The sequence below is a fragment of the Pseudophryne corroboree genome, chromosome 5, assembly GCF_028390025.1.
Source record: "Pseudophryne corroboree isolate aPseCor3 chromosome 5, aPseCor3.hap2, whole genome shotgun sequence".
In the NCBI taxonomy this organism is placed as follows: Eukaryota; Metazoa; Chordata; class Amphibia; order Anura; family Myobatrachidae; genus Pseudophryne; species Pseudophryne corroboree.
Genome location: NC_086448.1, coordinates 189117705 through 189134482, shown reverse-complemented (window position 1 = coordinate 189134482; position 16778 = coordinate 189117705). Strand labels below are relative to the sequence as shown.

At 45.7% G+C, this 16778-nt stretch overlaps 1 protein-coding gene across 1 annotated transcript in view; it reads left to right on the top strand.

Moving 5' to 3' along the window:
- The window catches only part of WIPF3 (WAS/WASL interacting protein family member 3), a 227157-nt gene that overhangs the window by 159149 nt on the left and 51230 nt on the right, over positions 1-16778 (top strand). The window contains exon 3 of the mRNA XM_063921961.1: positions 12434-12563. Within this exon, the coding sequence (XP_063778031.1) occupies positions 12434-12563 (130 nt within the window). The remainder of the gene's footprint in view (positions 1-12433; positions 12564-16778) is intronic.

The window sequence follows — 16778 nt, the reverse complement described above, 5'->3', positions numbered from 1 at the left end:
CTGTTTCTGTCTCCAGAGAAGGTCCTGAAGCTTCAGGATAGGATCAGATACTTCCTCTCTTGCCCAAGAGTGTCGATACACTCGACGATCCAAGTACTAGGCCTCATGGTGTCGGCTTTTGACATGCTAGAGTATGCTCAATTCCATTCCCGCCCTCTGCAGAGGTTAATCCTTTCCAAGTGGGATGGCCTGCCTCATCGGATCAAGTCTCGAATGATCTCCTTGACTCTGGAGGTTCGTCTGTCACTGAGCGGGTGGCTACAGGACCAGCAGTTGAGCAGGGGCCGTCCCTTCTGGATCCCCAACTGGGTCCTGATGACTACGGACGCCAGTCTGAAGGGTTGGGGCGTGGTGCTGGAGCAACACTCTCTCCAGGCTCGGTGGACCAAGGAGGAATCTCTCCTCCTGATAAACATTCTGGAATTGCGGGCAGTGTTCAGTGCTCTGACTCTTGCCTGCCTCTGATACAGAACAGGCCTATTCAAGTACAATCAGACAACGCCACCACGGTGTCATACATAAACCATCAAGGCGGCACTCGAAGCCGCATGGCGATGATGGAAGTGTCAAAAATCCTTAGTTGGGTGGAACGCCATCTGCCAGCAATATCGGCAGTTTCATTCCGGGAGTCCTCAACTGGGAAGTGGATTTCCTCAGTCGTCAGGACGTACACGCCGGAGAGTGGAGTCTTCATCAGGAAGTCTTTCATCTCCTATTGGACAAGTGGGGTCTACCAGATATAGACCTGATGGCGTCACGACACAATCACAAAGTTTCAGTCTTCGGATCAAGAACAAGGGATCCTCAAGCAGCGTTTGTGGATGCACTGGCAATTCCATGGAACTTTTGGCTGCCCTACGTGTTCCCTCCAGTGTCACTTCTGCCCAGGGTACTATGGAAGTTCAAGCAAGAAGGAGGAATACTACTTCTAGTCGCTCCAGCGTGGCCCAGACGGCACTGGTTCTCAGACCTGCAGGGTCTATCGATAGAGCGTCCTCTTCTACTTCCTCAACGCTCAGACCTCCTCGTTCAGGGCCCTTGTGTCTACCCAGACCTGGCCAGACTGGCTTTGATGGCTTGGCTCTTGAAGCTTCACTCCTGAGGGCCAAAGGATTTTTTAAACTATGCTAAAGGCCCGCAAACCGACTTCCACATGGATTTATTATAGGGTCTGGAATTCTTACTTCACCTGGTGTGCTGCTAAGAATTACGATGCTTCCAGGTTTAGTACTTCCAGACTTCTTGCTTTTTTGCAACAAGGCCTGGATTTAGAACTTCGTCTGGCCTCCCTCAAGGTTCACATATCTGCCTTGTCGATGTGGTTTCTGAGAAAAATTGCGTCTATACCTGACGTTCATACATTCACTCAGGGCGTACTGCGGATTCAGCCTCCCTATGTCCCTCCTGTGGCTCCATGGGATTTGTCTGTTGTCCTGAATGCCCTACAAGAGTCTCCATTTGAACCTCTTCAGTCAGTGGACCTTAAATGGCTCACAACCAAGGTCCTGTTTCTGCTGGCTATTGCCTCTGCTAGAAGGGTGTCAGACTTAGGTGCTTTGTCCTGTCGTCCACCCTTTTTGATATTTCATCATGACCGAGCAGTTCTTAGAACTCGCCCTGGTTATTTTCCTAAGGTGGTGTCATCTTTTCACCTTAATCAAGAGATTGTGGTTCCAGCCTTCATCTCTTCCGAATTGTCTTTTGGTCTTTGGATGTGGTACGGGCTCTCCGTATATATGTGGAGGGGACTGCTTCTATCAGGACATCAGATACCCTCTTTGTACTGTTTGTTTTCCACAAACGTGGCTGGCCTGCGAATAAGCAAATGTGGCCAGGTGGATTAGAATGGTGATTGCACAAGTTTATGCGCAGGCTGGACTCCTAGCTCCTGCTGCTATTAAAGCCCATTCTACTCGGTCTGTTGGACCCTCTTGGGCGTCCCGTCGTGGCGCGTCCGCAGAACAATTGTGCAAGGCGGCAACGTGGTCCTCAGTGAACATGTTTTTTTAGGTTCTATGCCTTTGATACTTCCGCCTCCCTGGATGCTACCTTTAGACGACGTGTTCTCATACCCGCTAAGGTGCGTCCCCTTCCTTGAGGAACTGCTTTGGGACATCCCCAATGTATTACCTGTGGAACACAGTGTACACCGCTGCAGAAAAAGAGATTTATGGTAGACTTACCATGGTTAAATCTCTTTCTGCGAGGTACATTGGTTCCACCGGGCGCCCACCCTGACGCACTTAGCTTCTTTGGGTTTGTATGGCATTAGCCACTAGTCCCTTCTCCTGTCATTAGAATGTGGTTCTATGTGACTAACATCTGCCTTCTCTTTTACCTGCTTCTGCATTGGACTGGTTAATAAAACTGAGCTCACAGTGCCTAGAGGTGGGGTTATAGAGGAGGCCCAGCAATGCATTCTGGGACAGTCTAAAGCTTTAGCCCTGTTGGTGCCTCTGGATCAAGATCCATCTCTACACCCGATGTATTCCCTGTGGAACCCAGTGTACCTCGCAGAAAGAGATTTAGCCATGGTAAGTCTACCATAAATCTCCTTATATATTGCATAGAGGTAGTACAGCACTCCTCAAAGTCTGCTAAGGTGCCCAGGTGCCTTCCGTCGGATATTGTAAGTATAGAAGAAGAAGAAGAAGAAGAAGAAGAAAACAAACGGCACTCCAGGACTTGTATAATCAAAAAAAAATCTTGTATTAAAGCATTACAGAAAAATGCAGTTGCCAACGTTACGGGGGGCCCACAGCCGCTTTGACACTCACCTTGACAAAGGTGCTGCAGGCCCCAAAACGTTGGCACCTGCATTATTCTGTAATGCTTTAATACAATACATTTTTTTGATTATACAAGTCCTTGAGTGCTGCTGCTTTATTCTTCTAGTGTGTGTATATGTGTATATATGTATATATATGTGTATATATATATATATATATATATATATATATATTGTGTGTGTGTGTGTATGTATGTATGTGTGTATGTGTATATATATATATATATATATATATATATATATATAGAAGTAGCTGCGCTTGGCATTCCTGATGACGACTTTTAAGTAAATCGAAACGTAGAAGTTAAGACAATCTGTTAATTACCTGAGAGTGCTGCCGGCTTTGGAGATATAAATAAATATATATATATATATATAGCAATTAGAGGTTTGTCTTGCTGCAAAGTCCCCTGAGTGCCGCCGTCCGTGGGTCTGTATAGGTGTTTGGTGTGTGGGGCACCTTGGTAGTATTGTTTCATAGCTGACTGAATTGGTGAGATGCAGGAAAGTTGAAATGTGTATTGTCATGTTGTGGTGTCTCCAATGTCTGCAGCTATCTCTCAGATCTGTGCTCTCTACTTATCTTATCTGACCAAAATTGGCTACCATGCTCGGCTGAAAGCTGTTTTACTTGAAAAACTGGATATCAGCTGCAGCGAATAGAGGTTACAGCAAAACTAAGCAAATATCCTTGAAATCATGGAAACTCTAAGCATATTGTAATTAACTATAAGGTGCCAGTATTGGGTATGTAATCAGAGACTATTCAGCTCTGCTGCAGTCACAAGGAGCCAAGCACCAAAGATGTCTTGCTGGAGCACCTGCTCAGTTTAAATGCACCCACTACCTCTCTAATCCAAGGCATAGATACATTTACTTATTATGGCCTGATTCAGTGTTGCTGACTATTCAGAGGTGAGCATATGCAGGTATCTGCACGTATTTGTATGAATATCCTGCACCAAGAATAGAGCTGGTGTTGCTGGCTCCCCTTCTCATCAACATACGGTGCGGTCACATACAGTAGATGCAGCTGGCTATGAATATAGGCAGAGACCTATTTCTGAACTTGTATAGCTGCAGCTCTGCATCAGGCCCAATGTGTTGCCTGTACCAGAGGATCAAAGGAATAGAAAGGTTTCTACTATTCTACCAAAGAAAGAATAGATTTTTCCAAGTGCGCTGTCAGTAGCAGCTGGTACGGGGATGGTCAATAACCCCAAAGTAACAGTGATCGCGTGGAGCAAAAAAAAATGTGGATCCCAAGGACCCCTTACTTTAAAAAAATGGGGTTCTACTCCACATTTTCTGGGTCCCAACACAATTTATGCTTTTAAGCTTCCCCTATGTCCACCCCACATGTCCTACACAGATTGAGATTGAAATGGTGGCGGTCAAAATACCGACCGCCGCATCCCGATGTTGAGAGTCCCGACAGGTGGAATGTAAGTATACTTACCTTGCCCCAATGGCCCCCTAACACTCCCTTCCAGCAGCCTAAACCTAACCCCAATCATTGCCGAACTTTCTCAGAGGGTGCCTAAACCTGACACCCCCCCATCCTCCTCGCAGCTTAAACCAGGTCCCTCACTTTCTATAGCGTATATTTTATGATCACTGACATAGGTAGCTGCATAAATGATATGATTAAAAGGGAATGTAGTGATCATTCTGCGGCCGGGATCAAGCCGTCGGTATGCTGACGATCCTAGACAATAAATTACTAAATACACATTATTAAATAATACATTTTATATATGTAATGGAGTTATAGTGCTACAGTGACAGGAGCCAAATACTGGATTTAGGCACTACAAAAGTGTTGGGAAGGGGGGGGGGGGGGGGGAGTTAGAGAGGGTGACAGTGCTGCTGGGCTGTCAGGACACTCAGCACAGCCATTGGAAATTGAGTCATTACCTGTAATTTATGTGCTGAGCTATCAACTTCAGTGGGACTCACTGTGCTGTCTGCCTTTGCTGGTAACTGCACTCAGCACATAAATTACAGCCATCTCTGAGGTATGCCTATCATTGTATCCCTTTCTGACCTCCCTAAAGCAACATGATCAGCCTCCCCAGCCGCCCGCCACCGCAAGTCCAGGCACCTGCTACTCAGTCGCTCTCCCCCCACAGCACATATGCAGTCACTGGCGCTCACCTCCAGGCCGCACCACATACACTGCCACACCCTGCCCTGTAGGGGTGTAGTAGGGTATGCCAGCGGCTGGGCTCCTGGCGGTCAGCATGCCGGCGTCGGAATCCCGACCGCTGGCATACCGACAGCTGGGTGAGCGCAAATGAGCTCCTTGCGGGCTCGCTGCGCTCACCACGCTACGCGTGCCACGTTGTCTATTCTCCCTCCATGGGGGTCGTGGACCCCCAAGAGGGAGAAAAGGTGTCAGTATGCCGGCGCCGGTATACTGTGTGCCGGGATCCCGACAGCCGGCAAACTGAAGACCCCCCCCCCCCCCCCCCGTAGCACATACAGACAGTGTAGCACAGGGCCCGGCCTCTTCATGCTCTGCCCATCGCCCTGGAAGCCTCTGCACGTGACCAGAAGGGGGGCCACTGCCAAGAGGAATGGTAAGGCTCCGCCTCACAGCTAGGAAGCATTATTTATGCAATTCACAACAAGGGATTGGCTGTAGCGTCCTCGGAGATTTTACAAAAATGAGTCCCTGAACCTCAGAACGGAGTAAAATATGCGCTATGTACGAGGAGTAAAATACGCGCTTATCTGGCTAGAACTTTTACCTATTTCTAAACAGTTGGTATCCTATATGAAGTGGATCACCATCGGAACTGTAACAATCATCCGGTAAAAATTTTTTTTTGTTAATGCAGCGTTTTGCAATTTCCTACAAAGGGAGAGTCCTAGCCAGATAAGAAACTGACCTAATACTGTCCTGAGTGAACACCTTTTATTAATACGAGATTTTATTGATCTTTTATACTTATGAAATTCTATTCCTTTTGAATTCATCACTGTGTATTTTTAATAAATGTGTTAATACAAACATATATATATATAATTTACTGAATTATCTACACAGCCAGCGCTGGTATCCATTAAATCTTTCTACTATTCTACAGCTGCTCCTGGAGAATTAAAGCGACAGCTGGCTATCACCACTAGCAAAGCAAGCTCTAGCAAACAGGTGTCCTCAGACAATTCTACTTTGAAAAGCAAAACCACAGTACTTTATTGTGAAAGTCAGATATTAATCTCTGATAACATCGAGGAAGGATTGCAGGACATTTACAAGGGGCCTAATTTACGCAATTATAGTACATAAGAGGCAGATGCACGGTGGTGTAATGAGGATTTGGAGTGAGAGTAAAAATAGCCAACATGGGGGTGTGTGGCTGTAAGGCAGTGTTTTTCAATCACTGTGCCGTGGCACACTAGTGTGCCCTGAGCATGTTCCAGGTGTGCCGCCATAGAAGCACAGCCAGGCCCATCAGTGTTTTGCCGCTACCGAGGCCCTGAAACAAACAATACTGGTGGGATTAGTAGTTGCAGAGCCAGTTCTAATTTTGGGCTAGGGCAGTGTTGGGTTCTTCTGGCTTTCTCAGATGTGGCTCAGGCGTTACCTGTGGAGAAGCTGCGACATGACATCCTAGGACACGCAACTGCACCATGCATCATAATTATATTTGAGTGTGCCTTGGCAATATTTAAATCTTGTTCAGTGTGCCACCAGTTGTAGTGAAAAATTCACCATTATTTATTACCAGTAATTTATAGAGCACACTCATGTTCCGCAGCGCTTTATAGACCTTTATTTGGCCAAGCACATCAGTCTATGCGCCAGTGCAAGCACGGGGAGTATATACTAACTCCATACCATCTGTGTTGCCATTAAATTGGTGCATGCATTTGAGGTGCTGTCCTCCACCGTGTGCAGCACAAGAATAGCTCCCAACCACTCCATAAATCAGGCATAGATATGGAAACAGATAGCCACACATACAGATGGAGAGATGGTGACAGACACAGAGGTGGAGCAGAGACACAGACAGAGGATAGGACAAACATGGAGGGGGAGGGACATACTTACATGTGGAGGAAAGCACACAGAAGTGGAGAATAGAGGAGCGGTGGTATCATAGGCATGGCCATACAGACGCACACTCAGCTGTAATTACTGTATGCCGCACTTTGCCTCTCTAATGGGAAACAAGAAACTGGATATGGAGGCATGGCAGCTGCGCCTGCAGTATGAAATAATTAGACACTTGTGCACTTTTCAGTCCAGAACATATGATCTCAACAGAACTGTAAGGCAGCTTGGAATACAAGCAGTGAATCTGAATTAATGTCCGTAAACTAAACCAACAAGATCACCATAAATATCTCTGTGCAGGACTTTTTCTGCTTGAGAAGAAGGTCCCAATTTCTGCTTGCTTTATACTTTCCTAGTACACTCTGCAAAGTCTGTGATCACATCCTAGAATTATGTTGTTTATTGTCAACCAATTAAAGCTTTACCCACAGCTACATAATTTCTACTTGTGATACAACACCCACATGGCATGCCTCCAGCCTTCGAAACATGAAGAGACTGTGCGTGGGATGTGAGCTGAAGGGTAGGAAGTATAGGGGGGGCAACACCTTGTGCTAGACTGCACTCTACAATTTGTCCCTTAACTCAAAATGGCCTGTGTATATAGGGAATGCCTGACGGCGAGCCTCAGCAGCATGGCACCCACTGTCCATTGGGCTTCATGCATTTCACCTTGGTGTATATTGTTATGACTTAAAAATGATGAAGGCGCCACTGAGGACAAGTTTTATGTTATCTACCCTCCACTCTAAATTCTCATAGGTACGAATCCAACATGCTCGTATGAGTTCCCCAATTGGTTTTGTTCTTAAATTTCACCATTCCCCACATGGATTGGATTCCACTGTCTGCGTGTGGGCATATGTGTTCGGATTTACAAAGTTCAGTGAATAACAGGAGAAGCAGTAGATAGCGGCAGCAAAGAGCACATAGAAGGTCTTTGCAGATAACAGCAACATAACAAGAGGCAGTAGGCAGGCACATAACAGGAAGCAGCGGGCAGGCACTTGACAGGAGGCAGCGAGCACATAACAGGAGGCAGCGGGCAGGCACATAACAAAAGGCAGTGGGCAGGCACTTGACAGGAGGCAGCGAGCACATAACAAGAGGCAGTAGGCAGGCACATAACAGGAAGCAGTGGGCAGGCCCTTGACAGGCGGCAGCGAGCACATAACAGGAGGCAGCGGGCAGGCACATACTGTAACCGGAGGTAGTGTGCAGGCACTTGACAGGAGGCAGCGAGCACATAACAAGAGGCAGTAGGCAGGCACAAAACAAGAGGCAGCGGGCAAGTAATGACAGTGGTGGGCACATAACTGGAGAAGCGGGCAGAGAACAGGAAAAATAAAATGGCGGGCAGATAACAGGAAAGATCTGTTAAATATTATGGGGATTTCCCCCCCCCCCCCCAAAGTAACAGCAGTGTGGGGCTGCAAAACTGTTCTTATTCCAATAATTTTCAGCTGAAGCAGTCAAGGAAACTGTCCCTGATATGTTACAGCTTGTGTAAAGAAAGGTGTTAATTCTCTCATCTACCCCACCAGGCTAGAGGGATACAGTTAAAATTCCGGCTGTCGGGATCCTGGCGTTAATACTGTCGATACCGACAGCCTATAATACAGACAGCCAGAATCCTGGCACACTAGGGCTATTCCCACTCGTGTGTGTCCACGACACCCATAGAGTGGGAATAGATCCTGTGGCGATTGCAGCGAGTCACCGAGCCCACAGCGTGGCGAGCGCAGCAAGCTTGCAAGGGGACTCTTAGTGCTCGCCTCACTGCTGGCATTCTGGCGGGCGGGTTGCCGCTGTTGGGATATTGACAGCTGCATCCCGTCCGCCGGGATAACGTATGTAATCCATATTAGATATGGGTTTGAAGATTTCCTGTCCTGCTTGAGAGTGTTGTAGCACAGTTGTTACAGCTTGGCAGGTGTATCTGCCTCAGTCAAACTGTCCACCTGGCACTGACCGTCCTCACCTTCACCTAAACAAGGTTGAAAAGTATCTGACAGGAAAAGAACTCCAAGAAGGTGAATATGCCTGATGTCTGTATCAAGCGTCTTCACTTCTGCTTATATGCTGAAATAAGTTACAATCTGATTTCCTGTGTTTAGTTTCTCTCAGTTAATAGTGACCGCAATCACTACTCACCACATACTTTGATTGTAAAATTTAATCTTTAGTGTTAACACACTGAACAGCAAACCGTTTTAAATAAAAAAAATGACATTGAGAAATATAAACCATGGGGTAAATTTACTAAGATGGGAGTTCTATTTAAGATGGGATGTTGCCAATAGCAACCAATCAGATTCCAGGTATTATCTTCTAGAAGGTGTTAGATAAATGAGAAGTAGAATCTGATTGGTTGCTATGGGCATCATCCCATCTTAAATAGAACTCCCAGCTTAGTAAATTTACCCGCATGTATACTTTTATACAGTATTTAAGGAAAACAGTAAAACCATACAGCATTCTCAATAAAGATCATATAAAAATTCTTATAGATGAGGAAATTGTGAAAACAATGAAACATGTCAGATTTACCCACCCCCTAATGAATATTGGATAGCTCACTGCAATGGTCTGAGCATAATACATGGAGAAGTGAGCTTGGGACAATAGAGCTTTCCTCACCTGCTCAGTTATTCCACAACACTGGCTGATTAAGGGATTTATCATATATTTGCCAGTATAAATGAAAGTTTATATCAATACAAGCTTGAATATAATTGGAACACACTACTACTTTTGTTTATACGCATTTTCCTACGCAGCTGCAAACTTTTAAGCTATGGATTTGCTAATCATCACAAATGAAACTGCCGCCCAGAAAAGGAGATAGACGCCCACTGACGCTATCGCAAAGTCCTCTGTACACATACACAGCATCGACTCCTTGACTAGGTCCACCGTCATGCAGACTGGGTGCAGCAGTAGTGACGCTGGCGCCATGTTTCTCTACTTGATCGCAGCTAAAGGCAGATACACATCCCGTCACTGCCATGACATGCCTACATTTTTGCTGCCACTGCTGATTATCTCCCCCAATGGTCCTGTGCCGTCAATGACTGCATAAAAGTTCTCACTACAAGCGGCATCTTGACAAATGTGCAGTGAGATCATGGAGCATACGCAATCTGCCGATATTTGCTCAGTTGCGTGAACAACATTATGTACAAACATGAATAAGGTCCCCAGTACTGACATATCACAGCCACGGAGTACTCTTATTGTGTGATCAGTATGAAATACCGGCGGATGGGATCCCGGCTGTCATGATCCCGACGGCGGGATCCCGGTTGCCGTAGTGCAGACAGTGGGGAGAGTGCTAGAAAGCCCCTTGCAGGCTCTCTGACCTCGCCACAGGTTCTATTTTCCCTCTATGGGTGTCGTGGACACCCACAGAGGGAGAATAGACTGTGGTGCCGGTATTCCAGCAGCAGCATTGCAGTGTTAAGCGGGTTTCCGGTGTCGGCATTATGACTGCCAGAATCCCGGCTAGCTGTATTTTTACCGCTTCCCCTTATTGTTTCTATTACGTCATATCATTTGGAAAAATAATGACTGCTCTGAGATACTGATAAGAGCTGTCCTCTGTGTTGTGAGGACATATGGGTTTATGACCAAGGGTCCTACTGCCCATATGCAGCAGTCGTCCTCAGGGGAACTCTGCATTAAGAAGCCCATCGGCTTCTAGAGGCAGCACCATCGTAAGATGGGTTGCCTATTGGGAACAAGCAGAGCTTGATGCATATCAGCACATCATATCTCTATAGCATTCAATAGGGACTGCAGTGCTGGCAGTCCGGATATCGCATATAGGGATTGCAGCAAACTGTTTTCAGAGGTTTGACCGCATTTATAGGAATGATACATCAAGACCCTAATAAACTAGATTGAGAAAGAAATTGTATAAAATACTTTCTGTTCTTTTTGTGGGAATGGAAACATCTAGGATTTCCTATGATAAACTACAAGCTGACAATTCCAGGTTTTATAAACATATCTGTCACATCTTTTCACATTTAACGCTATTCAAAATCAATGCGTATTGCACTGTGCCCCTTTTACACATTTCTCCCCTGCAGCACTACGTTGCGCCCCCCTCCAGTGTGTACTCCGATGACATGTTTCTAAATCAAATTTACATTTGATTGTTTTGCCTAAATTGGGACAATGCTACTGTGAGTTATGCTACTGTAATCTTCAGTAATGTCTAATGTTGCCAATAAATACATTGCTACACTTAATAAAGGAGAGACGGAAATATTCCTAGAAGTATGCAGTATGATTAATGCAGTTTATATACTTTGCAAGAAATGTTCATGGAGCAATCACTGCCCTCTTGTGGCTATATTCAGTATAGTTTATTCAATGTAATTCTGCAAAATGCAACAATTTTTTAAAACTGCTAAAACCATTACAAAGAATGTTACATAAACTTCAGGTCATATATTCTCTTGAAAGTTTTTTTTTTTTTAACCGATTTATGGTTGGGAGGGGTGCGTCCTTCATAAAATTCGAAATTACAGTCTAAAAACAAATCTGCTCAGTGGGTCTGATTCAGGTCCGGTTGCTATCAGTGAAAAGACGCAATGTATTAATGTTTGGTACATTGGGGGTCATTTAGACCTGATCGCACGCTAGGTTTTTTCACTGCAATGCGCAGGCGCGTCGCACGGTTACAAAGCGGATCGTTGCTGTGCGATGGGTTTAGCGAAGAATCCATTTGCACAGCTGATCGCAAGGAGATTGACAGGAAGAAGGCATTTGTGGGTGTCAACTGACTGTTTTCTGGGAGTGTTTGGAAAACGCAGGCGTGTCCAAGGGTTTGCAGGGCGGGTGTCTGACGTCAATTCTGGGACCGGACAGGCTGATGTGATCGCAAGGGCTGAGTAAGTTCTGGGCAAATCAGAAGCTGCACAAATATTTTTTGTACCGCCCGGCTGCATATGCGATCGCACACTTGCAAAGCAAAAATACACTCCTCTATGGGCGGCGACTATCTGCTCGCAGCAGTGCAAAAAATCCCTAGCGAGTGATCAGGTCTGAATTAGGCCCATTGCACATTCACAGCACTTGTACTCCCAGGGGCTGCAGACATCAGGTGATTGACAGTATGCAGCCATTTGGGGGTGGGGAAGGGGCAGCAATGGCCTCTGTTTCAGAAAGAGGGAGGTGTGTCGCCTACATTTTATGCCAGGGCTGGCATTTCTGTCTTCCGACGTAGATTTCCTTGCCTCAGCGACGGAGCTGCGACGGCCAATGGTGTCACAGAGTGATCTGATGTTGCGTTCTCGAACGCAGCACTTGATCACACAAGTATGAAGGATTCGTCTATTTATACCAGACACCCTCAGCTGCATTACCGTATGCCTCCTTGCAGCAGCTATGCTTAATACAACTGCACCTGCCACAGGCCCATTGTCTGCTACATGCAAAAACTACCAGAATTTTCCCTGCATGCAAATAAATTGCATTGCAACATGGTTTGCTCCAGGATCAAATTTCTAACTCTGCATAAGGCCCAATGGGGTAATGTGTTTTAATTAATTGATTTGTTTATTTAACAGGGCCGTTCAGCACCCCCAAAACTGAAGCAGGAGTCAGGAGGGAGATCTGCATTACTGTCAGACATTCACAAAGGGGCACGTTTAAGAAAAGTAACTGAGATCAATGACCGGAGTGCTCCCATTATCGAGAGTGAGTTTAGACTGCTGAGAAGATAGATTGAAATGTATTGTTATATTGTAATGTGTCTCTAATGCATGCTGCTATCTCTCAGTGCAGTGTGAGATGCACTCTACCCCTTATCTGGCTAAAATGAACTAAAACGCTTTGCTTAAAGCTGTTTTGCTGGAAAATCTGGGTTTAGCTGCAAGGAGCAGTTTATAGCTGAGCTAAGTACATATTCTAAGAAGGATGAGAACATAATGATATTCCTGATCTGTATCATATTTATAGAATTTATTAGATGTGGAGATGTCAGCCAAGGTCAGTAAAACAAGTGATCACCAGTGGCCACTTTGTGATATAAGTGCTGGTTAGCTTGGTTGGTTTTACAAAACACGAACAATTGAACAAAGCACATCCCAGATAGGAGACAATCCAGGTTTTATTGTGCGAGCTGCAAGGGAAGTCCAGGCATGCGTTTATTTGGAGATGTATATAACTTACAATAAGTGCGATTCAAAATAAAGCTGTAAGGGTGTCCTCATGCAGATACGGTTTAAGCGCATTAATATTTTCTTTAAGCGTATCATGGTGCTGACTACTGAAGACACTCTTCATATCATTCAACACGACCAAGACGAGTAATATTTTAGTGCTAAAAATATAAAATAGTTTAAAAAAAAAAGTGCCCTAAGAAAATTATTTTAAAAGGCTGTCCGATCCTCATTGTGGGCAATTCAGGCAGGTTCAATACGACTTTTTTTAAAGTCGGATTTACATTGTTGGAAACGGGCCAAAAAACTGTCGGAATCACCTGCAAACTAATCCGCCGATCCACGTGTTTTCCAACAAGTCAGATTTTTTTAAAAGTAGGAAAAACTGCACTATAATTGAATCGGTCAAAGCCAAATTCGACCTAAAAAAGTTGCAAAGTGCAGTATTTCCGACTTTTTTCAAAATCAGACAGTACAGATAGAGCCCTGCTCATCTATCCCTTTAACAAGATTAACTGAGCCAGTGCTGTCGGATTTAATCTCCTGCTGTAATGATTTAATCCCCTGCTGTATTGTTCTCTCTGTATTGTATTGCAGCTGATGATGGGTTTATGCTAATAAACCTTGGTGCACCATGGCGCACCAGAGAAGGGTAGATGAGTGAGGCTTCATGTGTAATTGAATAGACCCCTAGGTGTGTCCCCTCTCTCCCAAACGTTATCAATACACCAGCGCTCATAGCCTGGAATGGTTGCGTCTAACTAGGGCAGGAACAGTGTGGGCCCCCCTGTAATAGCTGCAAACAGTGCAGCCTAAAAATTAGCAAACTGGGACATGCTGAGGCCTTGTTACATTAAGGGGGTGATTCCGAGTTGTTCGCTTGCTAGCTGCTTTTAGCAGCATTGACACGCTAAGCCGCCGCCCTTTGGGAGTGTATCTTAGCTTAGCAGAAGTGTGAACGAAAGATTAGAAGAATTGCGAATAGAAATTTCTTAGCAGTTTCTGAGTAGCTCCAGACTTACTCAGCCATTGCGACCAGCTCAGTCCTTTTCGTTCCTGGTTTGACGTCCCAAACACACCCAGCGTTTGCCCAACCACTCCCCCGTTTCTCCAGCCACTCCTGCGTTTTGCAACTCGAAAACTCGAACGCCTGCGTTTTTCCGCACACTCCCATAAAACGGCCAGTTTCCGCCCAGAAACACCCACTTCCTGTCAATCACACTACGATCAGCACAGCGATGAAAAAGCTTTGTTACGCCGTGAGTAAAATACCTAACTTTTGTGTAAAATAACTAAGCGCATGCGCTCTGCGAACCTTGCGCATGCGCAGTAAGCGACTAATCGCAGTATAGCGAAAATCGGCAACGAGCGAACAACTCGGAATGACCCCCTATGACAGAGGAATCCCACGCTGCCGGTTTCCCTGTTGCAGCGTGGTCAGCCCAGCCTTTCATACTTAGCTGATTAGATTGTGGTAGAAATAAAATCTGTCCTGTTTGAATAACGCATACAGGTAGAAGCAGACAGACATGTAATAGAAATGGATGCAGTCTTGAGAATAAAAGTGGGAAAATGGAAACATTGTAATTAAAAGTTGTATAGTGGTAAGTGAAGAAGAGCTGTGGTAATGACTGGGTGGAGGATTATAGATAAAGGCATATGTGTGAAAGCAAAAGTAATAATCACTAGGGATTAGTTGCAGGATAAACTATACAGAATGGGAAGTACACCGTGTGGAAGGAGAGTACATTTAGGATAGTGTGGGAAATAGCTGGTCGGATGGGTATGCATGGAGTATAATGATAGATAAAGTATATAGGACCTGATTCGAGTTGGAAGGAATGCGGACAGATCTCGCACATACAGCAAGCTGTGCAGACAGCAATGGCAGACTGTGCATGCGTCGTATCATGCATGTGCACACGGATGTAGTTTGACAGTGCGGACGGATCTCTATATGCATGAAATTGGAGTTTCTGGATGGAAAATAGGTGGTTCCCTCGGAGACATAGTAGAGATTATCTCATAGAAGCAACTGAAGAGTGACCTGTCTATCTCCTGATATGCAGACACTGATTCAGAGGTGGACGCATTTGCAGCCGCTATTGCGATGTTATTTCAGGATTCGCTGAAGTAATATGTGAATACTAGTTTCAGTCATGTACTTGGTGCGCCGGAATATGCAAGCCCTGAGATACCCACTTTCAATGTCCGCGGAGAGTGGAATTTCGCTGGTGGTTCTAAACAAGCCATTATCTGCACATCATCACACTCACTATAGACACTTACACCAGCCTATTGCAGTCACGAGATAAGTACGGCCTCTGTGGCACTACATCTAAGGACATGACAGTGACACGCCCATGAGATGGCCTTTTGTTGTGTTCCCTTCAGGCCACCTCGCAGTCATTGCCCGTGAATGCCCATGGTATTGCCATTCCTAATACCAGCAAACCCTTATGTACTCCGGGTAATGCATGCGCCACAGGAGTTTTCAGGACATTTTTTGCATATAGCATTTGCAAATAATTGTGCAAACATTGGAACTGCATCCACCTATGTGTTAGGCCCATTGTGTCATGTCTTTATTGTTCAGATAAATCATGAAAACTGTTAGAATTTTATAAGCATAAATAATCTGGCTGTGGGTATTTAATAGTATTTCTCTGACGTCCTAGTGGATGCTGGGAACTCCGTAAGGACCATGGGGAATAGCGGCTCCGCAGGAGTCTGGGCACAACTAAAAGAAAGCTTTTAGACTACCTGGTGTGCACTGGCTCCTCCCACTATGACCCTCCTCCAAGCCTCTGTTAGATTTTTGTGCCCGGCCGAGCTGGATGCACACTAGGGGCTCTCCTGAGCTCTTAGAAAGAAAGTATAATTTAGGTTTTTTATTTTACAGTGAGACCTGCTGGCAACAGGCTCACTGCAACGAGGGACTAAGGGGAGAAGAAGCGAACCTACCTGCTTGCAGCTAGCTTGGGCTTCTTAGGCTACTGGACACCATTAGCTCCAGAGGGATCGACCGCATGGAACTGGCCTTGGTGTTCGGTCCCGGAGCCGCGCCGCCGTCCCCCTTACAGAGCCAGAAGCAAGAAGAAGTCAGGAAAATCGGCGGTATGAATACTTCTGTCTTCACCAAGGTAGCGCACAGCACTGCAGCTGTGCGCCATTGCTCCTCATACACACTTCACACTCCGGTCACTGAGGGTGCAGGGCGCTGGGGGGGGGGCGCCCTGAGCAGCAATAAAAAAACACCTTGGCTGGCAAAACAATCACAATATATAGCCCCAGAGGCTATATATGTGATAATTACCCCTGCCAGAATCCTTAAAAAAGCGGGAGAAAAGTCCGCAAAAAAGGGGCGGAGCTATCTCTCTCAGCACACTGGCGCCATTTCTCCCTCACAGTTCCGCTGGAAGGAAGCTCCCTGGCTCTCCCCTGCAGTCTACACTACAGAAAAGGGTAAAAAAAGAGGGGAGGCACTAAATTTAGGCGCAGTAAATATTATAGGAGCTATAAGGGACATAATTCAGTTAGTCCCTGCATTATATAGCGCTCTGGTGTGTGCTGGCATACTCTCTCTCTGTCTCCCCAAAGGGCTTCTGTGGGGTCCTGTCCTCTATTAGAGCATTCCCGGTGTGTGTGCGGTGTGTCGGTACGGCTGTGTCGACATGTTTGATGAGGAAAATTATGTGTAGGCGGAGCAGATGCCCATAGAAGTGATGTCACCCCCTGCGGGGCAGACACC